At 38.2% G+C, this 17,078-nt stretch overlaps 1 protein-coding gene across 1 annotated transcript in view; it reads left to right on the plus strand.

Annotated features, from left to right (window-relative positions):
• The first annotated feature begins 2,786 nt into the window (after positions 1–2,786).
• Rnf17 (ring finger protein 17) overlaps positions 2,787–17,078 on the plus strand; it is a 138,014-nt gene continuing 123,722 nt past the window's right edge. Inside the window, exons 1-2 of the mRNA NM_001191685.1 lie at positions 2,787–2,910; positions 5,955–6,049. Coding sequence (NP_001178614.1) covers positions 2,787–2,910; positions 5,955–6,049 — 219 coding nt within the window. The remainder of the gene's footprint in view (positions 2,911–5,954; positions 6,050–17,078) is intronic.

Below are 17,078 nucleotides of genomic sequence, written 5' to 3' on the forward strand. Positions count from 1 at the left end.
CTCTGAAGGGAAAGGGCTTCCCTACACAAGTGTTAGAGCTCTGCTCTGAGAGTTATCCTGGCAATCAGGAACCAAGGAAAACCAGGAATCACACCACACAACAAACCTCACATGAGAGATTTATTGTAAGGGAAAAGCCCAGAAGGGTGGCTGCCTCTGCTGGGGTGAGGAAGCAGCAGAGGACTGGGCAGAACACAGGGTTTAAATAGGGTTTCTTGGGGGTGGGGATGAGGTGGCCTAGGAATGGAGAGATTATGTGACCTGATATTGAAACAAGGTCAGGGATTGGTGAGATTCTGTTCCTTGGCCCTGGTCTTGGACTTGGGGTCAAGTCAGGGTCAGGGTGTTCTTTCCCTGGCCCTTTTACCCTACAGTACAGGCATGAGGAACATTGGCAGGGAATCAGTCTGAGATCTATAGCAAGTTCTAGGCCAGCCTGAGCTATATAGTAACATCTGTATGAACAAATAAACAAGTGATCTTAAATACACAATACCTTGGGGCACCAGGGGAAAAAAAAGCAAGAAAACTTAGAGAAATGAGTTTTTAACAGAAGCCTCACAAGATCCTAACGTAAGTACTTCCAAACACAAAATTATAATTCAATACAAAATAAGTCATCATGCATGAAAATCAGAGAAAAATATCAATTTATAGAATTAAATTCCTCAACAAGAAATAATTTAAATACTATAATATAAAATGTGTTCAAAATATTAAAGAAGAATCAACAGTTTAAAGCACATACTGATCTTGAAGAGAATTGGGGTTTGGGTTCCAGCACCCACATGGTGGCTTAGTCCTGATTTATCCAAGATTATTCAACTTCTGAGATTACCAAGGGCATAATTCTCTGCATCATGCTTGATGATATTCAGAATGCCACTGATATTCAGAAGTACCACTGTACGGTACCATTCCAGAGATTCATATTTTAGCCAAAATGAATCTATGCAAAGAGATTGTTACTATTTGAATTATACTGCTGTATAGTGTGTGTGTGTGTGTGTGTGTGTGTAGTGGTGTGTGCCTGTTTCTCCAGCAACTCTAGAAGCTCAAATAAGAGATCACCTGAGTCCAGAAGCTTGAAACCAGCCTGGGAAATATAGTTAGACTCTGACTCAAAAAGCAAAAGGCAAAATCAAACTAATACTTAATACCTAGAGGAAAAGACCGTAGCTACATGCTGAAGAGGTGGTCATCATGAGGTTTCAAATTCTAAATTAGCCTACAAAGGTTGAAAAGACACCAGTTGATAAAGAGGAAGGGGTGGGTGTTTCAGATAAGGGGGAAAGACTAAATGTTTTTTAAAGGTAAGAGTAATCAACATGTTGCATAAGAATACTGGCCTGATTAGCATTAGGAAGCACCTTAAATTCCATCCAGAGCCAGTAAAAACTATTGCATGGTGGAATGGGAACAAATTTAAACAACCATCTTTCCTAAAGGTAACAAGGCATAAGGATTTTTCAGTGGTAGCCTGCTTTTAAACATTTTTTTTTAATTTAGTCCATCATAAAACTTCTCAGTTAGTAAAAGTCTGCCCATTTTCAGATCTGTAAACATTGCTATTTTCAAAAGGCATTAAAAAAAGCAATCATATTCATAGTAATTAAGAAGTGGATAACACATTTAGATACGTTCGCTTTTACAATGTTTCAGTACGCATACACCAAACTCAAGGTACAAAATTGTTTTACAAAATATGTGAAAATGTCAGTTGCTGTTTTAGGAGGTGTGTGCCTCTGAACACATTTTTTTTTTAATATACAATCACATACAGAGCTGGAAAGAGAAACTATATGCACGGACTTCGTGCTTAACAGCTGAGTTGGACCTGCCACCTTAAGGCGCTCCTTCTGAAATACTATCGCTGAGCTGTGGGATTTTTTTTTTTTTTTCATTATTTGTTCACAAAGCCATTCCCATGCTTTCCTGATTAAAGGGCAAAGTCAGGACCTTTCAGAATTCTTCAGCTCCCCTCTCCGCCCTCCCCCACCAAAGTCCCACATTAAGGAAACTAGTCCCCTCGCTGGCTGAATGATTTATAAATTAATTCTTTAGCAGCCGCTGTTTCTCCCTGCTAAAAGTTTCTCTTTGAACTCTTTCTCCCTGGAATTCTTACTTCCTGTTCACTCCTATAGTACAAGTGGGGTTTTAGGATCTAGAGAAAACCTTGCAATGGCTAGAAAGACTTTTCCTAGCACTGTGAACCATACCGACTCCTTGTCTTCACAAAATACAGAAATGTCTCTCAAACAGAAATCTGTAAGTTTGCAAATTCTTAGCATCCCTGCTAGTGATATCCCAGGCTAATGACTTGTAGAAGAGGTACAGCAGCTGTTAGTAACGAGCATCCCTTTGGAATTAATCGGATCTCTCACAAGGGTAGCTAACTGACTTCTCCTCAACAGCTGATAGCAAGCTATGACAGAAATTGCTGCCCTGACCGAGAGCAGCCTGAGAAGGAGCCTCCTTCCCCTCCTCCCACCCCAGCGACGTGAGTCATAATACACAAAGCTCAAATTCGAGTTGATTAAAGGTGTGACGCGGTGGCTCTTGGGTAAGACTTAAAAAGTAAACTCGAGGCCTCTTTCTGGAACACAGGTGCCCAGGATAAAATCAAAAGCCCAGTACCACAGCCCGAGCACCCTGGGGGGGGGGGTGGGACCTAGTCTTTGCCTCCTGATTGGCTACCTATGGCCACCAGAGTCCTATGATTGGCCCTCGCCGCGAGGACTGCTGGGACTCGCACGTGCTGCTGCACCTCAGCTCTGAGAGGAGCGATGGCGGCAGAGGCTTCGTCGACTGGGTTGGCTTCCTGTCACCTAGCTGGGAGTAAGAGTGGAGCGCCGGGTGCTTCAGGGTGCCAGTGCACTCGGTGTGGAAGGAAGGCGTCCTTTGCCTCTGGTGAGGAGCCTGGGGCTGGCTGGGTGTCCCTGCGGGAGCTGTGCTAGGCCTGTGGTGTGGGTCAGGTCACGAGGGTCTGTGACCCGGGCCATGATTTCGGGCCATGGCTTGTGCACGGTTGGGCCCTCCAAGGTTCTCTCCACACACCCAGGAAGATGGAGACAGAAGAGGCGAGGCGTTTAGCTCTGCCAAGTCTCTGGAGCGCTTTTCTCATACTTCCCCAAGTTGGTAGGCTCATGAAACAGCAGGAGAGGAAGAAGGGTGCTTATTAACTGGAGTCACCCTCCTCAACCACAGCAATTGGAATTATTTCTCCTTCCGTTTAAAAAAGAAAAGAAAAAATGTTTCTCTGATCTTGTGATCAAGAAGAAATAAAACTCGATTTTCCTGGTTAGTTTCTCAGTTTTTCTTGTAGGAGTGTTAAGTACACTGAAAAGTTCCTAGATGGGGCAGAAAAAAAAGGCCCAATTTATTTTAAAGCGCAGCTGGAGAAAGTATAGTTCCTTTTGTGACTCTTGGGATATTGGTTTTTTTGTTTGTTTATTTGTTTGCTAGTTGGCTTTTTTTGTTTTTTGTTTTTTGGATTTTTTTGGTTGTTTTGTTTTTTGTTTGTTTTTTTTTTGTTTTTTTTTTTGTTTTTTTTTTTTTTTGAGGCGGCAGTTCTTAAGTGAGGTCATTTACAATCTTCAAAATGAACTTTCTTTTTTTTTTTTTTTCTTTCCTTTTGTTTATTGTTTTGTTCGGTTTTTCGAGACAGGGTTTCTCTGTGTAGCCTTGGCTGTCCTGGAAAGCACTCTGTAGACCAGGCTGGCCTCTAACTCAAAGTTCCGCCTTCCTGCCTCTGCTTCCCAAGTACTGGGATTAAAGACATGAGCCACCACTGCCCCGCTACAAAATGAATTTTTAAGTTCAGGTTATTTTAATGTAACTTGAGTACTTTAGAGAATTTTAACAGGTGTAAGTTACTGAATCAAGACTCTTGGAATGACTGTAAAGTCTTTTTTTTTTTTTATCTGTTTAATGTTTATACTTTAAACGTGAAGGTCAGTGGATTCTTTCAAGATGGATACCGTTTAGGAGACAGAACCTTCTGTAGAGAAATTAGTTGTATTTTCAGAGGGGAGCAACATCTCTTTGGAGGTATTTGTTTTGCAGTACTAGATAGTGAACCCAGATCCTTGTACATGCTAAGCAAACTAGCTGCCCTTGGTCCAGCCTCCTAAGTAGTTGGGATTATAGACTTTAGTATCTTTAGTCCTGGTCTTATTTAGAGTTTAGATCACTGTTTCTGTTAGGTAGAAAATGTCTATTTTAAAATGGAAATTATTAAAGAAAAATAAGGTTTTTGAGCATAACTTCTTAAAGCCAGAGGTTTGTCTATAAATTTATGTTACAAAATTTAGTAACTTAAGTGAAGAATTAGTTAATGCTTTGTAAGCTGAAGTGTGCTACAGGTCAACTTGTACAATATTAGAAATTTTATTAAAACAGTTGAAAAGTTTAATTGACCTGGTAATATCAGCCCTGAAATTTAGCCAAATTTGTACTAAATTTCAGTTTACCGAAAAATTAGAATATTCTTCTAAAAAGTCAAATTAATGAAATTATTATAATTTAGCAAGATCCTTTTAAATATGTTCTAGCAAAACATTACTAACTATAGTTTCCTTTAAAAAACAATAACTTTGGGGCTGGGGATTTAGCTCAGTGGTAGAGCGCTTACCTAGGAAGCGCAAGGCCCTGGGTTCGGTCCCCAGCTCCGGGGGAAAAAAAAAAAAACAATAACTTTGCTTTGGTGTATAAGTGTGTTTTGCCTGCATGTGTATCTGTGCGCCCCGTGTGCCTAGTGCCTGAGGAAAAAGCGGGCACCTGTTTGTAACCTTATGAGGAGACAGAAACTGATAGCTCTCTGGGAGTTACTTGCTAGCCATCCTAGCCTATTTGACATGCTCCAGGCCAGTGGATGACCCTGTCTCAAAAAAAAAGACTACTTCTGAGTAACAGATTCAAGGTTGTCCTCTAGTCTCTACATGACACACTTGAATAGTCACACACACACAAACAAAAAATAAGATGGCACTCTATTTTAAAGTTATATAATTTTTTAAACTTTATTATGTTAAGCTTCAAAGTCTACCTAGTACCTTTAAATATTAACATATAGATAGATAGATAGATAGATAGATAGATAGATTGTGTGTGTGTGTGTGTGTGTGTGTGTGTGTGTGTGTGTGTGTGTTGTACAAATGCAGATGCATGCATTTGAAAGCCAGAAGAAAACGTGCAGGAGCCCATAATCTTTATTTTGTAGGTTCTGGGGATCAAAGTCAGGTTACCAAGCTTAGCAGCAAGCACCCTTACCCAGTTGAGCCATCTTGCTTTGTCACATTTAAATCTTGATATTATGTTTTCACCCTAGGTTATGGTACTTTTCACAAATGCTAGGTTTGCAAAAATAATCTTAACGTGTGTCATAACATATGGTTTCTACCCTGGTTTGCAATCTTGCTAACATCTTAGATTACTGTGAGAGAATTCTTACCAGTGTTTCATTTCAGCCTTCCCTAACCCTCTCATAAGATAGAAAATATGGGGTGTATTATCAAACAGAATGAAGACTGTACTTGGAAACAGAAGGTTGGAGTTTGGATTAAACATTTTAATTAGCTAACTTACCAACATGTTTTTCTGTCTGTAGATTGGACACAATATTTGCAGCCAGTTAGACATATTTGCAAAGGTCAAGTGAAACATTTCAGAGCACTTTTTATGATTGTAAGATATGGCAGATTCATAGTTGTATTGGTTCAAAACTGTCTAGATTCATGCAAACATTATATAGCTCTGCATGATTTTGCTTCCTGACTTTTCCTCCCCACTTTTGACCTCTGCAGTTTCTCCTAAACGTTGTTTTAATAAGTTAGCCAATCTAACTAAACTAAGGATCTTTTATGTATAATAGAATACCTTTTTAATCTGATGGGTAACTATTCTCCAATTCTACAAATTGTAAAAAATTTTTATTGGTGAAATTTCATCAACAGGTCACCACCACGAGTATCCATGTGGTCATGCCTTTTGTGAACTGTGCCTGTTAGCACCTCAAGAATACACCACGAGTAAATGCACTGACTGTGAGGTAAGTTTTCTAATCTTTCATATTGAATACATACAAATGTTATAGGTTAAGATGTTAGACAAAATGTACCTAGTCAGAAACTGGACACTTCTAGCTGTTTAATGTCTGACTAAAGAAGCATTCACAGAAGGTAAGAGCTGCCATGGCCAGGAGATGCATCTTCATGTAGAAGCACTCAAGCCTGAAAACCTGCACTTGGATCCCCAAAACCCATGGAAAAGCCAGATGGGAGTTTTTCCTCTGACTACCACATTCATGCAGTGGTGCGTGTACATCCTCACTCACAGACATGTACACATGTGCACATGTACATCCTCACTCAGACATGTACAGATGTACACATGTACATCCTCACTCAGACATGTACACGTGTGCACATGTACATCCTCACTCACAGGCATGTACACATGTGCACATGTACATCCTCACTCAGACATGTACACATGTGCACATGTACATCCTCACTCAGACATGTACACATGTGCACATGTACATCCTCACTCACAGACATGTACACATGTGCACATGTACATCCTCACTCACAGTCATGTACACATGTGCACATGTACATCCTCACTCAGACATGTACAGATGTGCACATATACATCCTCACTCACAGACATGTACACATGTGCACATGTACATCCTCACTCACAGACATGTACACATGTGCACATGTACATCCTCACTCAGACATGTACAGATGTACACATATACATCCTCACTCACAGACATGTACACATGTGCACATGTACATCCTCACTCACAGACATGTACAGATGTACACATGTACATCCTCACTCAGACATGTACAGATGTACACATGTACATCCTCACTCAGACATGTACAGATGTACACATGTACATCCTCACTCAGACATGTACAGATGTACACATGTACATCCTCACTCAGACATGTACAGATGTAGACATGTACACATGTGCACATGTACATCCTCACTCAGACATGTACACATGTGCACATGTACATCCTCACTCACAGACATGTACACATGTGCACATGTACATCCTCACTCAGACATGTACACATGTGCACATGTACATCCTCACTCAGACATGTACAGATGTACACATGTACATCCTCACTCACAGACATGTACAGATGTACACATGTACATCCTCACTCACAGACATGTACACATGTGCACATGTACATCCTCACTCAGACATGTACACATGTGCACATGTACATCCTCACTCAGACATGTACAGATGTACACATGTACATCCTCACTCACAGACATGTACAGATGTACACATGTACATCCTCACTCACAGACATGTACACATGTGCACATGTACATCCTCACTCAGACATGTACACATGTGCACATGTACATCCTCACTCACAGGCATGTACACATGTGCACATGTACATCCTCACTCACAGGCATGTACACATGTGCACATGTACATCCTCACTCAGACATGTACACATGTGCACATGTACATCCTCACTCACAGACATGTACAGATGTACACATGTACATCCTCACTCACAGACATGTACACATGTGCACATGTACATCCTCACTCACAGATATGCACACATGTACACAAGACATAAACATTAAAAGAAAGAGAAAATGTTTCTATCCATTTTAGAGTCCTTCAAAGGGATGAAGATTAAATAGATATTGCCCACATATTTTGATTCCTATAAGACATTGGTGGAAAATTACCTCTTTTTATTTGTATCAATGTAGTATATGCCTTTTAAAAACCATTCTACCTTTCTGTGTCAAAGCCATAGAACAAATATGGGACTCTTATTTTTCTCTTCATCTCTCTGTTGAGAGCTGATGTTTTTACAAACATTGTACTATAATAGGACAGAGAAGCAAAACAAATGCCAAATGTTAATATTTACCCCAGAAGTACTAAGTTTATAACAGTTCAACTAGGTCTAAAATCTTTCAGCCCTTAAGAGTGAGAACAAATCAGTGTTTACATTTAGGACAAATATAAATACAGTTTGATTTCTTTCTATAATATGTTCCACAAGTTGACTGTAAAGTTCTGTAAACTTCCCATTCCCCTGGAGAGATGGATTAAATTTATATCCATTGGATTATAGTAGTTGCATTATCACCGTATATCCTGGCAGGGTGGTACGGGCGGGGGAGGGGGGAGTAAGATACAGATGCAGTTCTTGTTTTTATTAGTTTCATCTGAACTTCTACATTCATGAGCTAGAAATAATTCCAGCTATTTTTAAAATCATGATTTTAAGAATCACAGCTAAGTGATGTAAAAGTACTCTGCAGACTTCCAGGGCATTGATTTAAGCTTCCGTTATTTAGTGTAGATGCGTTGCCTTTCAGGTTATGTACAGTACTATATATGCCGAGATTTGTGAGAGCTTTAATTAGAACAGAAATTCCTGCTGCTTTGTTTGTCTTGGAATTACAAGTGATGCTCTTTACTGTGGGAGATTCCTATACCTTTAATCTTTGTGGCATGAGTTCTTGAGTTGTAGAGGTTATATGTTTGAAGACAAAATCCCTCATACCACATGATTATGGTGGTAGATTGTGACAGATTCAGTCTTGTAGAGGAAGCACACACAGAGCAAAAGAGAAAGCAGCTGGGACTATGTCTGCTGTTTTTCCCTTTATTCTAATGTTTAACAGTAACTTTTTCCTTTTTTTTCTTTTAAGCAAGTGATATGTGTATTCTTAGGATTTTTGAATAACATCATAGCATTTAGAATGTATTTACAAATAATGGTTTTGACTTTAGGATGGTGATAAATCTACTTTGAAACATTTTGACTAGTTGTATTGTTACTTTGGGAGCGATATAAACTGCTCCTCTTTTCCTCTGCAACTGCATCCCTAAGACCTGGTGATCAAGTTTATATTCAGATATTTGAGATGTCCTAGACCATCCCTATTTAATAAGTGAATTCTTCAGAAAGCCTTCCTGAAACTGTTGCTCAGTCCTTTTATATTAACACCTAAGACTTACTGGGAATAATGTTTAGAGAGAATGAAAAATCTACTCTAAATTAGTGAACAATCTGAATTTAAGAAATGTTGTTTATTGCTTTGGAATTGTATCTGTGCTTTTAAAATTGAGATTTATAACACTTGTATTTATAAATGGTTTATAGTTATAATTTTACATAGAGGTGCTGTTTGCTTAAAATTTAATCTGAAAGCTATTCATTCACAATAGGTATCATTTTGTTCTTCTGGATTTAGGTGAATATGATCTTCCATTTGTATTTCCTAGTTTTATGGTTTTACCTATATCCATGTCTACTTTTGATTAGTAGAAGTTAGTTGTTAATAATAATCACTATATGATTTTTAATGGCAAAGAGATAAGATTTTGTACTGAGAGAGACTCATACAGATAGCACTCTAGAAAGTCTACCTTTTTCTTGGCCTTTAGACTACTTTCAAAGTATGTTAGTTCAAGGTAAAAAGATAAATCATCCAGATAAAGAGATAATTATTAAAATGTCATGTGATTAAAAATGTCACTATATAAAAATTTCAGATAGAGCTGGTTGTAGTGGTGCATGTATATCTTTAATCCCAGCAGTATGGAGGCAAAACCAGGCTCATGTTTAAGTTTAAGACCAGCACGGTCTATAGTAAGTTCAGGATAATCCAGGCTATATAGTCTCAAAAAAGTAAACTAATCAGATAAATACAGTATCTGGGTCCGAAAACCTTGTTAGATATGACTGGAATGAGAACAATAGAGGAATGTAAAATTGACTTGATTGTAATCAAGTGTGGAGAAAACAAGATATGGAAGGAGAGGAATGATATTGGAGAAGAGGGAGGACACCAGGAAGAGGGAAGATAGGAAGAGTAATGAATGGGATGTGTGTCTGACCAGGGTACATAAGATGCATATGTAAAATATCACAATGAAATCATAGTTTTGCATAATTAGTATGCACTACTAATAAAAGTCACACTTTTTTTCATTTACAAGCAAGAAAAGTAACATAAATAGAATATAAGTGATAAGATGTGGGTGGTAGGGACTGGAGAGGTGGCTCAGCCTTTAAGAGCATTTGTTCTTGTAGAGGACCCAGGTTCAATTCCCAGCACTCACATGGTGGCTCAAAGCCATCTGTAACTCCAGTTTCAGAAGATTCAGCTTACTCTTCTGGCCTCCACAGATACCAGGCACAAACATGGTACATAGACATACATGCAGGCAAAACAATCATATATATATATTTATTTATTAATACATATTATAAAATATATGCATTTTAAGTTAGGAATCTTTATACAATTTTAACTGACATCTGGCATCATTGTATTTAATATTTTTGCATACTTTCTAGGAGAAATGTCCTCTATCAAGTCTGCTTCTGGGTACAGTAACCTCTTACTTAAAAAATAAGCTAAAAGAAGATTAACTAGAGATATAATTTCATAACTAACCATAAATTAAGATTTTAGCTCTCAATTTTGAGAATATGCTTAACAATATCCTTCAGTCCATTGTGGTTTGTTAAAGGTAACATTTTTCTTCCCTAGCTAAGCAAATAACATATAGGTAGGTAGCACATTTGACTTCGAGCCTCAGAAGAGCCTGGAGAGATGGCTTAGCAGTTATTGGCACTGTTCTTGCAGAACTCAGCTGCCCATGTTGGGCAGCACAGTCATCTATAACTCCCAACTGTAAGGGGAGCCAATGACCCTGTCTTTCACAGGTACCTGCAGACACATTCACACATAACAAATGCACATAATTTTTAAAAAATAAAAATAAATTTTGAATAATAAAACTTTATTAAAACATACTCTTCCATACCAAATATTTGTCTTTCATGATAATGATAATTAGTAGCCTGTAGTAATCTCCCTTATGTCTTAGCAACATTGACCCATCTTCTGAAAGTCCACAATAATAAGTATATAGTAAACAATTTTAATTAATTCAAAGTTTCATAATTTCTCAAACCCATTTCCTGTTTCAAAAACCCTGTAAGCAAAAAATTATGAGCAAAAAAAATCCTTGTAATTGCTAGCTCAGAAAGAAGTTTATATCTTGAATTGCCATGTCCTTTTTAATGTTTGGCAGTTTGATTGGGTCAGGGAAAGTATCTCCTTATTGATTTGCAGTTTTCTACCAATGAAACTTGATAGTCGTGACATGGAGTAGCTTTTCATGCATTGTGCATGTGAAGAAAACAACTGATAAGTCCTTAGCAGAGCTCTTGCATGTCTTCTTTTGAAGTATCTTTCTCTTAACTCTAAGACTACTCTCTGCAATGGAGTTAACACTTGCTTTGTGTAAGTATGCCTTCTCAACCTCTAATGTTGACTTTTAGTAAATTTTGCTGTTGGGAAGTGTTCCCTTTGTGGCTTACAGGATTTTTAAAAGCAGAGTTTCCTATATCCCAGTCATAGTATATATGTATTTTAGTACTTGTGTTATAAAGAACATATATTTAGGGCTAACTAAAGAGGTATCTCAGAAGAGAAAACAACACTTGTGGCTCAGACCTTATTATGTAGGTTCAAAACCCACAGTGGAAGGAGAGAATCAACTCCCCAAGTTGTTTTCTGACTTCTATGCATAGAATATATACACCTATACTCTCATACATATACAAAAGAATAAAAATATTTAGATTTTTAAAAGTATATATTTAGGAAAGATGGCTGATAACAGGCAGGCATGATTGACCAGAGTCTCCAGGAAATAACCTGGAAACACTGAAAACAACTATTTGGAAAGCATTCTAAACAACTGAGAGGAAAAGGCCAAGCCCAGGACAGTAGCAGCAATAGTAGAAGAAGCTGGGGGAACCTTTGGAGATAGATACGTGGTACTGCCAACCAACAGTAGAAACAAGATGCCATCTTGAAAAGACCCCGACTGCTGTAGCAATACTCCACAGCCTGAGAACCTTGTTGACACATACTCTCAGAATGTTCTTTTAAATGTTGTGAGACTGAACGCTAAAAAGTGACAGGTAATACTAGAAAACTGCAGGAAAGCCTTGAATTATTTTCCACTCAGCAAGCTGAAAGTTTGGAACCAAAATATATACCAGAACTTTTGACTCACACCCAAGCAGCTTGCACATAGACAGGACTGCATTCACAACCAGAGTCCTGAGAAATTTTCTCTGGTGCTCCACATCTGAGACTTCCCATGAAACACTGTCCGCAGAGTAGGACAGCATCAGTAATCCAGTATCCAAAGGAAAACTCAGAAGGGAGAACAGGTCCAACCACTGTAGAGGAACCGTAGTAACAAGACAACATTCCTGGAGCGAGAGAAAGAACAAGTGACAGTCTAGATGAGAGAAAGCCAACAATCAGGCCAGTCAGTTTTCATATCCTACATCTCCATGCAGCATGTTCTTATCCCATATCTATTCTGAATTTATGTGATATCCAGTGTCCTTTTAGCATTCGGCTTTGCCCCACTCTAGTATTCTCCCCCTTCCCAACTCCCTCTTCTCTACTTACTGATTTACTTTTTTCTCTCCATAAGAACATCTGGCCTGACATGCAGGATCTCTGCCTCAGGATCCTGAAAGAGGATGCTTTTTTTTCCCTGATAGGGTGTCTTCTTCCTCTTTAGGAAAATCTCATCATTTCCCTCCCACTTTTCTAAATCCCCTTCTGTTGCATGTAGCTATTGCTACCCTGCATAAGTTCTGGGAACAGACCCTGCTACCAGCCTCGCCCGGAGAATATTGGATCCTCAGATGAAAACACAAACACATATAATTGTTCAATTTCAACTTATCTTTTTGACACAATTGCTGGGCACTACTTGCTCCTGCTCTTATCAATACTCTTCGCTCTGCACCTCCCACCTGCTCTCAACTTCAGTTGTTCAGTTACGTCTGCTCCCAACTAAAGATCTCTGACCACCCTCCTGTAGAAGTGATCTGTGGCCACTTTACCCAAGATATCACATGGCCTCTTGGCTTTTCTCTCTACAAAGTATGAGACAAACTTCCTCTTTCTCCTGCATCTGTCTCTTGCCGGGGGGGGGGGGGGGGACTCAGGAGTCCCACCTATTCCTTCCACCCAGCAATTGGCTCATGACTTCTTTACTGACAGATCAAGAACTAATCGGGGAACAGGACCTTAGCATCAGAACCATCCCTATACCCTACAGTTCCTTCTTCTACATTTATTTTCTACTTTCTGCCATCCCAATACTAACTACTAGTCTTAATGCCTTTTTTCTTTCTACTTATACGCACAGTAATTAATATAGTACCCACAGGATTCAATGTTCCTTTTCCCTAAAATGATTAGTGCTCAAGGGTATTTCATGGTTGACTGTCACTTTGATTTTATCCAGTGGTCCTGAGTCTACAATTGAATAGTGACCTTTGTTGCAGATAGTATTCTGCTCAAAGGGGAACAGGAGAGATAGGCGCTGGTGCTCTGGAGACCAGTCCAAAAGATAAAAGACAAGTCATCCCTACCACAGACTAGTCCTTCCTGAACATGTAAACTCTTTCACTGAAAGAAGAAAGGTGACCTAAAAAAAATATACAACTAACAATCTACCTCTTAATGTCAAGTTCCAACTGTAAGCACACAAGAACATGAAAAGCCAGGGTAACATGTCTGCCAGTCTCAGAGGAATGGCCTCCCATAAGGGTAACTTAGGCAAAATTCCATACGAAGAATTCAAAGGATGATAAGTGTGTTTGAAGCAACTAAAGAGAACACTATAAACTTCTGAGTGAATCCCCTAAGCACAAAGATAGCCAAGTAATCAGGAAGCCAGTATATGACATAAGTTTAATTCAAAAAGGAGATGGTTTAAAAAGAAACCACCTTCAAAGATAATGTAAATGAAAGATTAAATGTTAAAAAAAAAACCCAGTTAAAATCTTCATTGAGTGGACCACAAGGAGGGCAGAGCATGAGGCTTGAAGACAGTATATGAGAATTGTTACATTCTGTTGACTTAATTTTTTAAATGGGGATTTTTTTTTAAAAACTTCAAGGTCTTTAGAACACCATGAAAAACTAATAATGAGTAGAGTTGGAGAAGAATTGTATGCTGAAATTATAGAGAACATTTCAGTACAATTACCGCAGAAAATCCCCTGTATTAGGGTTCTCTAGAGCAGCAGTTTGCAACCTGTGGGTAATGATAACCTTTGGCAAACCTCTATCTCCAAAAATATTTACATTAAAATTCATTACCATAGCAAAATCATAGTTATGAGGTAGCATAATTTTATGGTTTGGGTCACCACAACATAAGAAACTATATTAAAAGGTCATAGCATTAGGAAGGTTGAGAACCGCTGCTCTAGAGGAACAGAATATCCCCTATCTTTAAAATATATATATATATGTATATTATATATACATAAAATAAAGATAGAGGATTTATTAGAATGGTTTACAGGCTGTGGTCCAACTAGTCCAAGGGTGGCTGTATAAAGTCCAAGAATCCAGTAATCATTCCATCCATGAGGTTAATATTTCTTCTGATCTTCAGTATACACTGAATCCTGAAGAAGTAGACTCTAATTCCAGTGAAAATTTGACTTATTAGAGAGAGCAAGCAGACAAAGAGCTTTTCTTCCATGTCTTTATATAGGCTGCCAGCAGAAGCTGTGGGCCATATAAAAAGTATATTTCCCACTGCAGAAGATGTGGTAAAGTTGTATCTTCCCACTTCAGATATCCAGACTAGAAGCAGAGCTCCCCACTACAAATTATTAAATTAAGAAAAAAATAATCTCTCACAGGTGTGCCCAGCCATTTGGGTTTTAGTTAATGTCAGATTGTGATCAAGCTGGCAGTCAAGAATAGCCATCACATTCCCCAAAGTAAGAGGGGACTCATCCAAGTACAAAAGGCATAGAATATCAAACAGCACAATATAAGAACATTACCAGTGTCACACACAGTTAGCACACTAAACACAACAAAACAAAGTATACTGAGAGCTGCAAGATAGAAACACCAAGTCACAGATAGAGACCCATCAAATAGCAGCTGTTTTAAAGTCAGAAGGACATGGAACGATATACTTAAAGTCTGAAACACTACAGCTTGCAGCCAAGACTACTGTGCCTAGAAAAAATATGTCAGAATTGGTGGAGAAAGAAATATTCCATGATAAAAGCAGACTACAGTAATAAATAACTTAGCCACCTCTACAGAGGATGCTGGAAGTAATTCTTCAGACTGAAGAGAATGATAAACACTTCCAAAGTGATAAACACACAGAAAAAAAAAGATGCTAGAACAAATGAATTTAAAACACTAAACTCATCAAATAAACAAAAACAACAATTTAATTTACACTTTCAGTAATAACCCTATACTTTAATGCTTGTAATGCTCTATAAAATGACAGATTTGATTAAAGACCAAGATATATCTTCTTCCTCAAACTTGTATGTCAGAGACAAACACTATTTTATGGCTGAAGTGTGAAAACTAGTATTCTAAACCATTGAAATTAGAAAACCAGCATGCATCTCTAACAAAATAGATTCCAAACTGAAACTAGTCAGGACAGATAAAGGAACTTCCTACTGATTAAAAGAACAATCAGAAAGATACAAAAATTCTAGGTACAGGTGCACTAAGGTTCATAAGTACTAGGTACAAAGTCACAGATTAGCCCCAACACAGTTTTAATGGGTGACCCCCACCAAGAGATTATTCTGATAAAAACTAAACAACATAGTTAAATTACATTATAGACAAAATGGATCCATATAAATACTGCAAATAGACATTCTTTTAAGGATCCCATGGAAAGTTTGTAAAATAGATCACATTTAAGGCCACAAAGCATGTCTCACCAAATAGAAGAAAACTGAAATAGTCTCTTTGTATTCACAGTAGATAACTCTCGAAATAGAAAAGTTTGTTAAATGATGGATTGGTCACTAAAAAAAAAATCACAGTTCCTAGAGTTGAATAAAACCTGAAGCCACAAGACACCAAACTCTAGTGTGACGCAATGACAGCAGGCTCCATTATGGAAATCTCTATGGAGGCTTTTAAAAATCTAAACACAGAATTTCCACATGACCCAGGTATTTGGTCCATGGACATATACCTAAGAGATTCTATATCCTACCACATAGATGCTTGCATGTCCATATTTATTGCTGCTCAGTTCATAAGAGAGATAGAATCATCTAGATTTTCAGTAACAGATAAATGGATAATAAAAATGTGACACATGGGGTTGGGGATTTAGCTCAGTGGTAGAGCGCTTGCCTAGGAAGCGCAAGGCCCTGGGTTCGGTCCCCAGCTCCGAAAAAAAGGAAAAAGAAAAAAGAAAAAGAAAAAAATGTGACACATACACAGTGAAATTTTATTAAGCCATAAGGAAAACGGAATTAGGGAATTTGTAGGAAAGTGGATGAAACTGGAAATTAAGTGAGGTAACTTGGGCTCAAAAAGATAAACACCACATGTTCTCTCTAATTCCACTCTTAGCTTCTAACTTTCAGGTATGTGCATCTATGTGGAAGTGGATACATGTAGATCCCAGAAAACTAGATAGAGTTCATGGGAGAAGGACTCTTTAAGAAGAGAGGGTGGAACATATATAATTCAAAAGTGGAAGGCTGGATATTAGAAGTGAGAAGGTTTAATTTGGGAAGGGGAATAGGGAGATGGAGGAGAGGACTGGATAAGGTAGCATCAGACAAAACTAAAGGTATGTGAGAAGGCCATAAGAAAATCTGGTAATAAGATAATCAAAAATTTAACAGAATAAGTTTTAACAGAAGTACCTTGTTGATACATAAAACTGTTCCCCAAAGCCATAGGTTATTGTAAAAAAAAAATTACAGTGCCAGATTGACCAATCTGCAGAGACTCATAGATGGTCAATTCTCTATGAGTTGTTAAAGAAGATCCCAGAGGACCCCAAACAGTATAGGCAATTGTCACTCCCTTTGGTAGCCCACCAGAACTAGGCAATAGAAATCTATTGCTGAAAACATTAAATACTTTGGTCACAGGACCTAGAGAACTCAAGCTGGCACTGGGCTAGAAGTTTCTTC

Source organism: Rattus norvegicus, chromosome 15 (genome assembly GCF_021556685.1).
Source record: "Rattus norvegicus strain SHRSP/BbbUtx chromosome 15, alternate assembly SHRSP_T2T, whole genome shotgun sequence".
Taxonomy (NCBI): domain Eukaryota; kingdom Metazoa; phylum Chordata; class Mammalia; order Rodentia; family Muridae; genus Rattus; species Rattus norvegicus.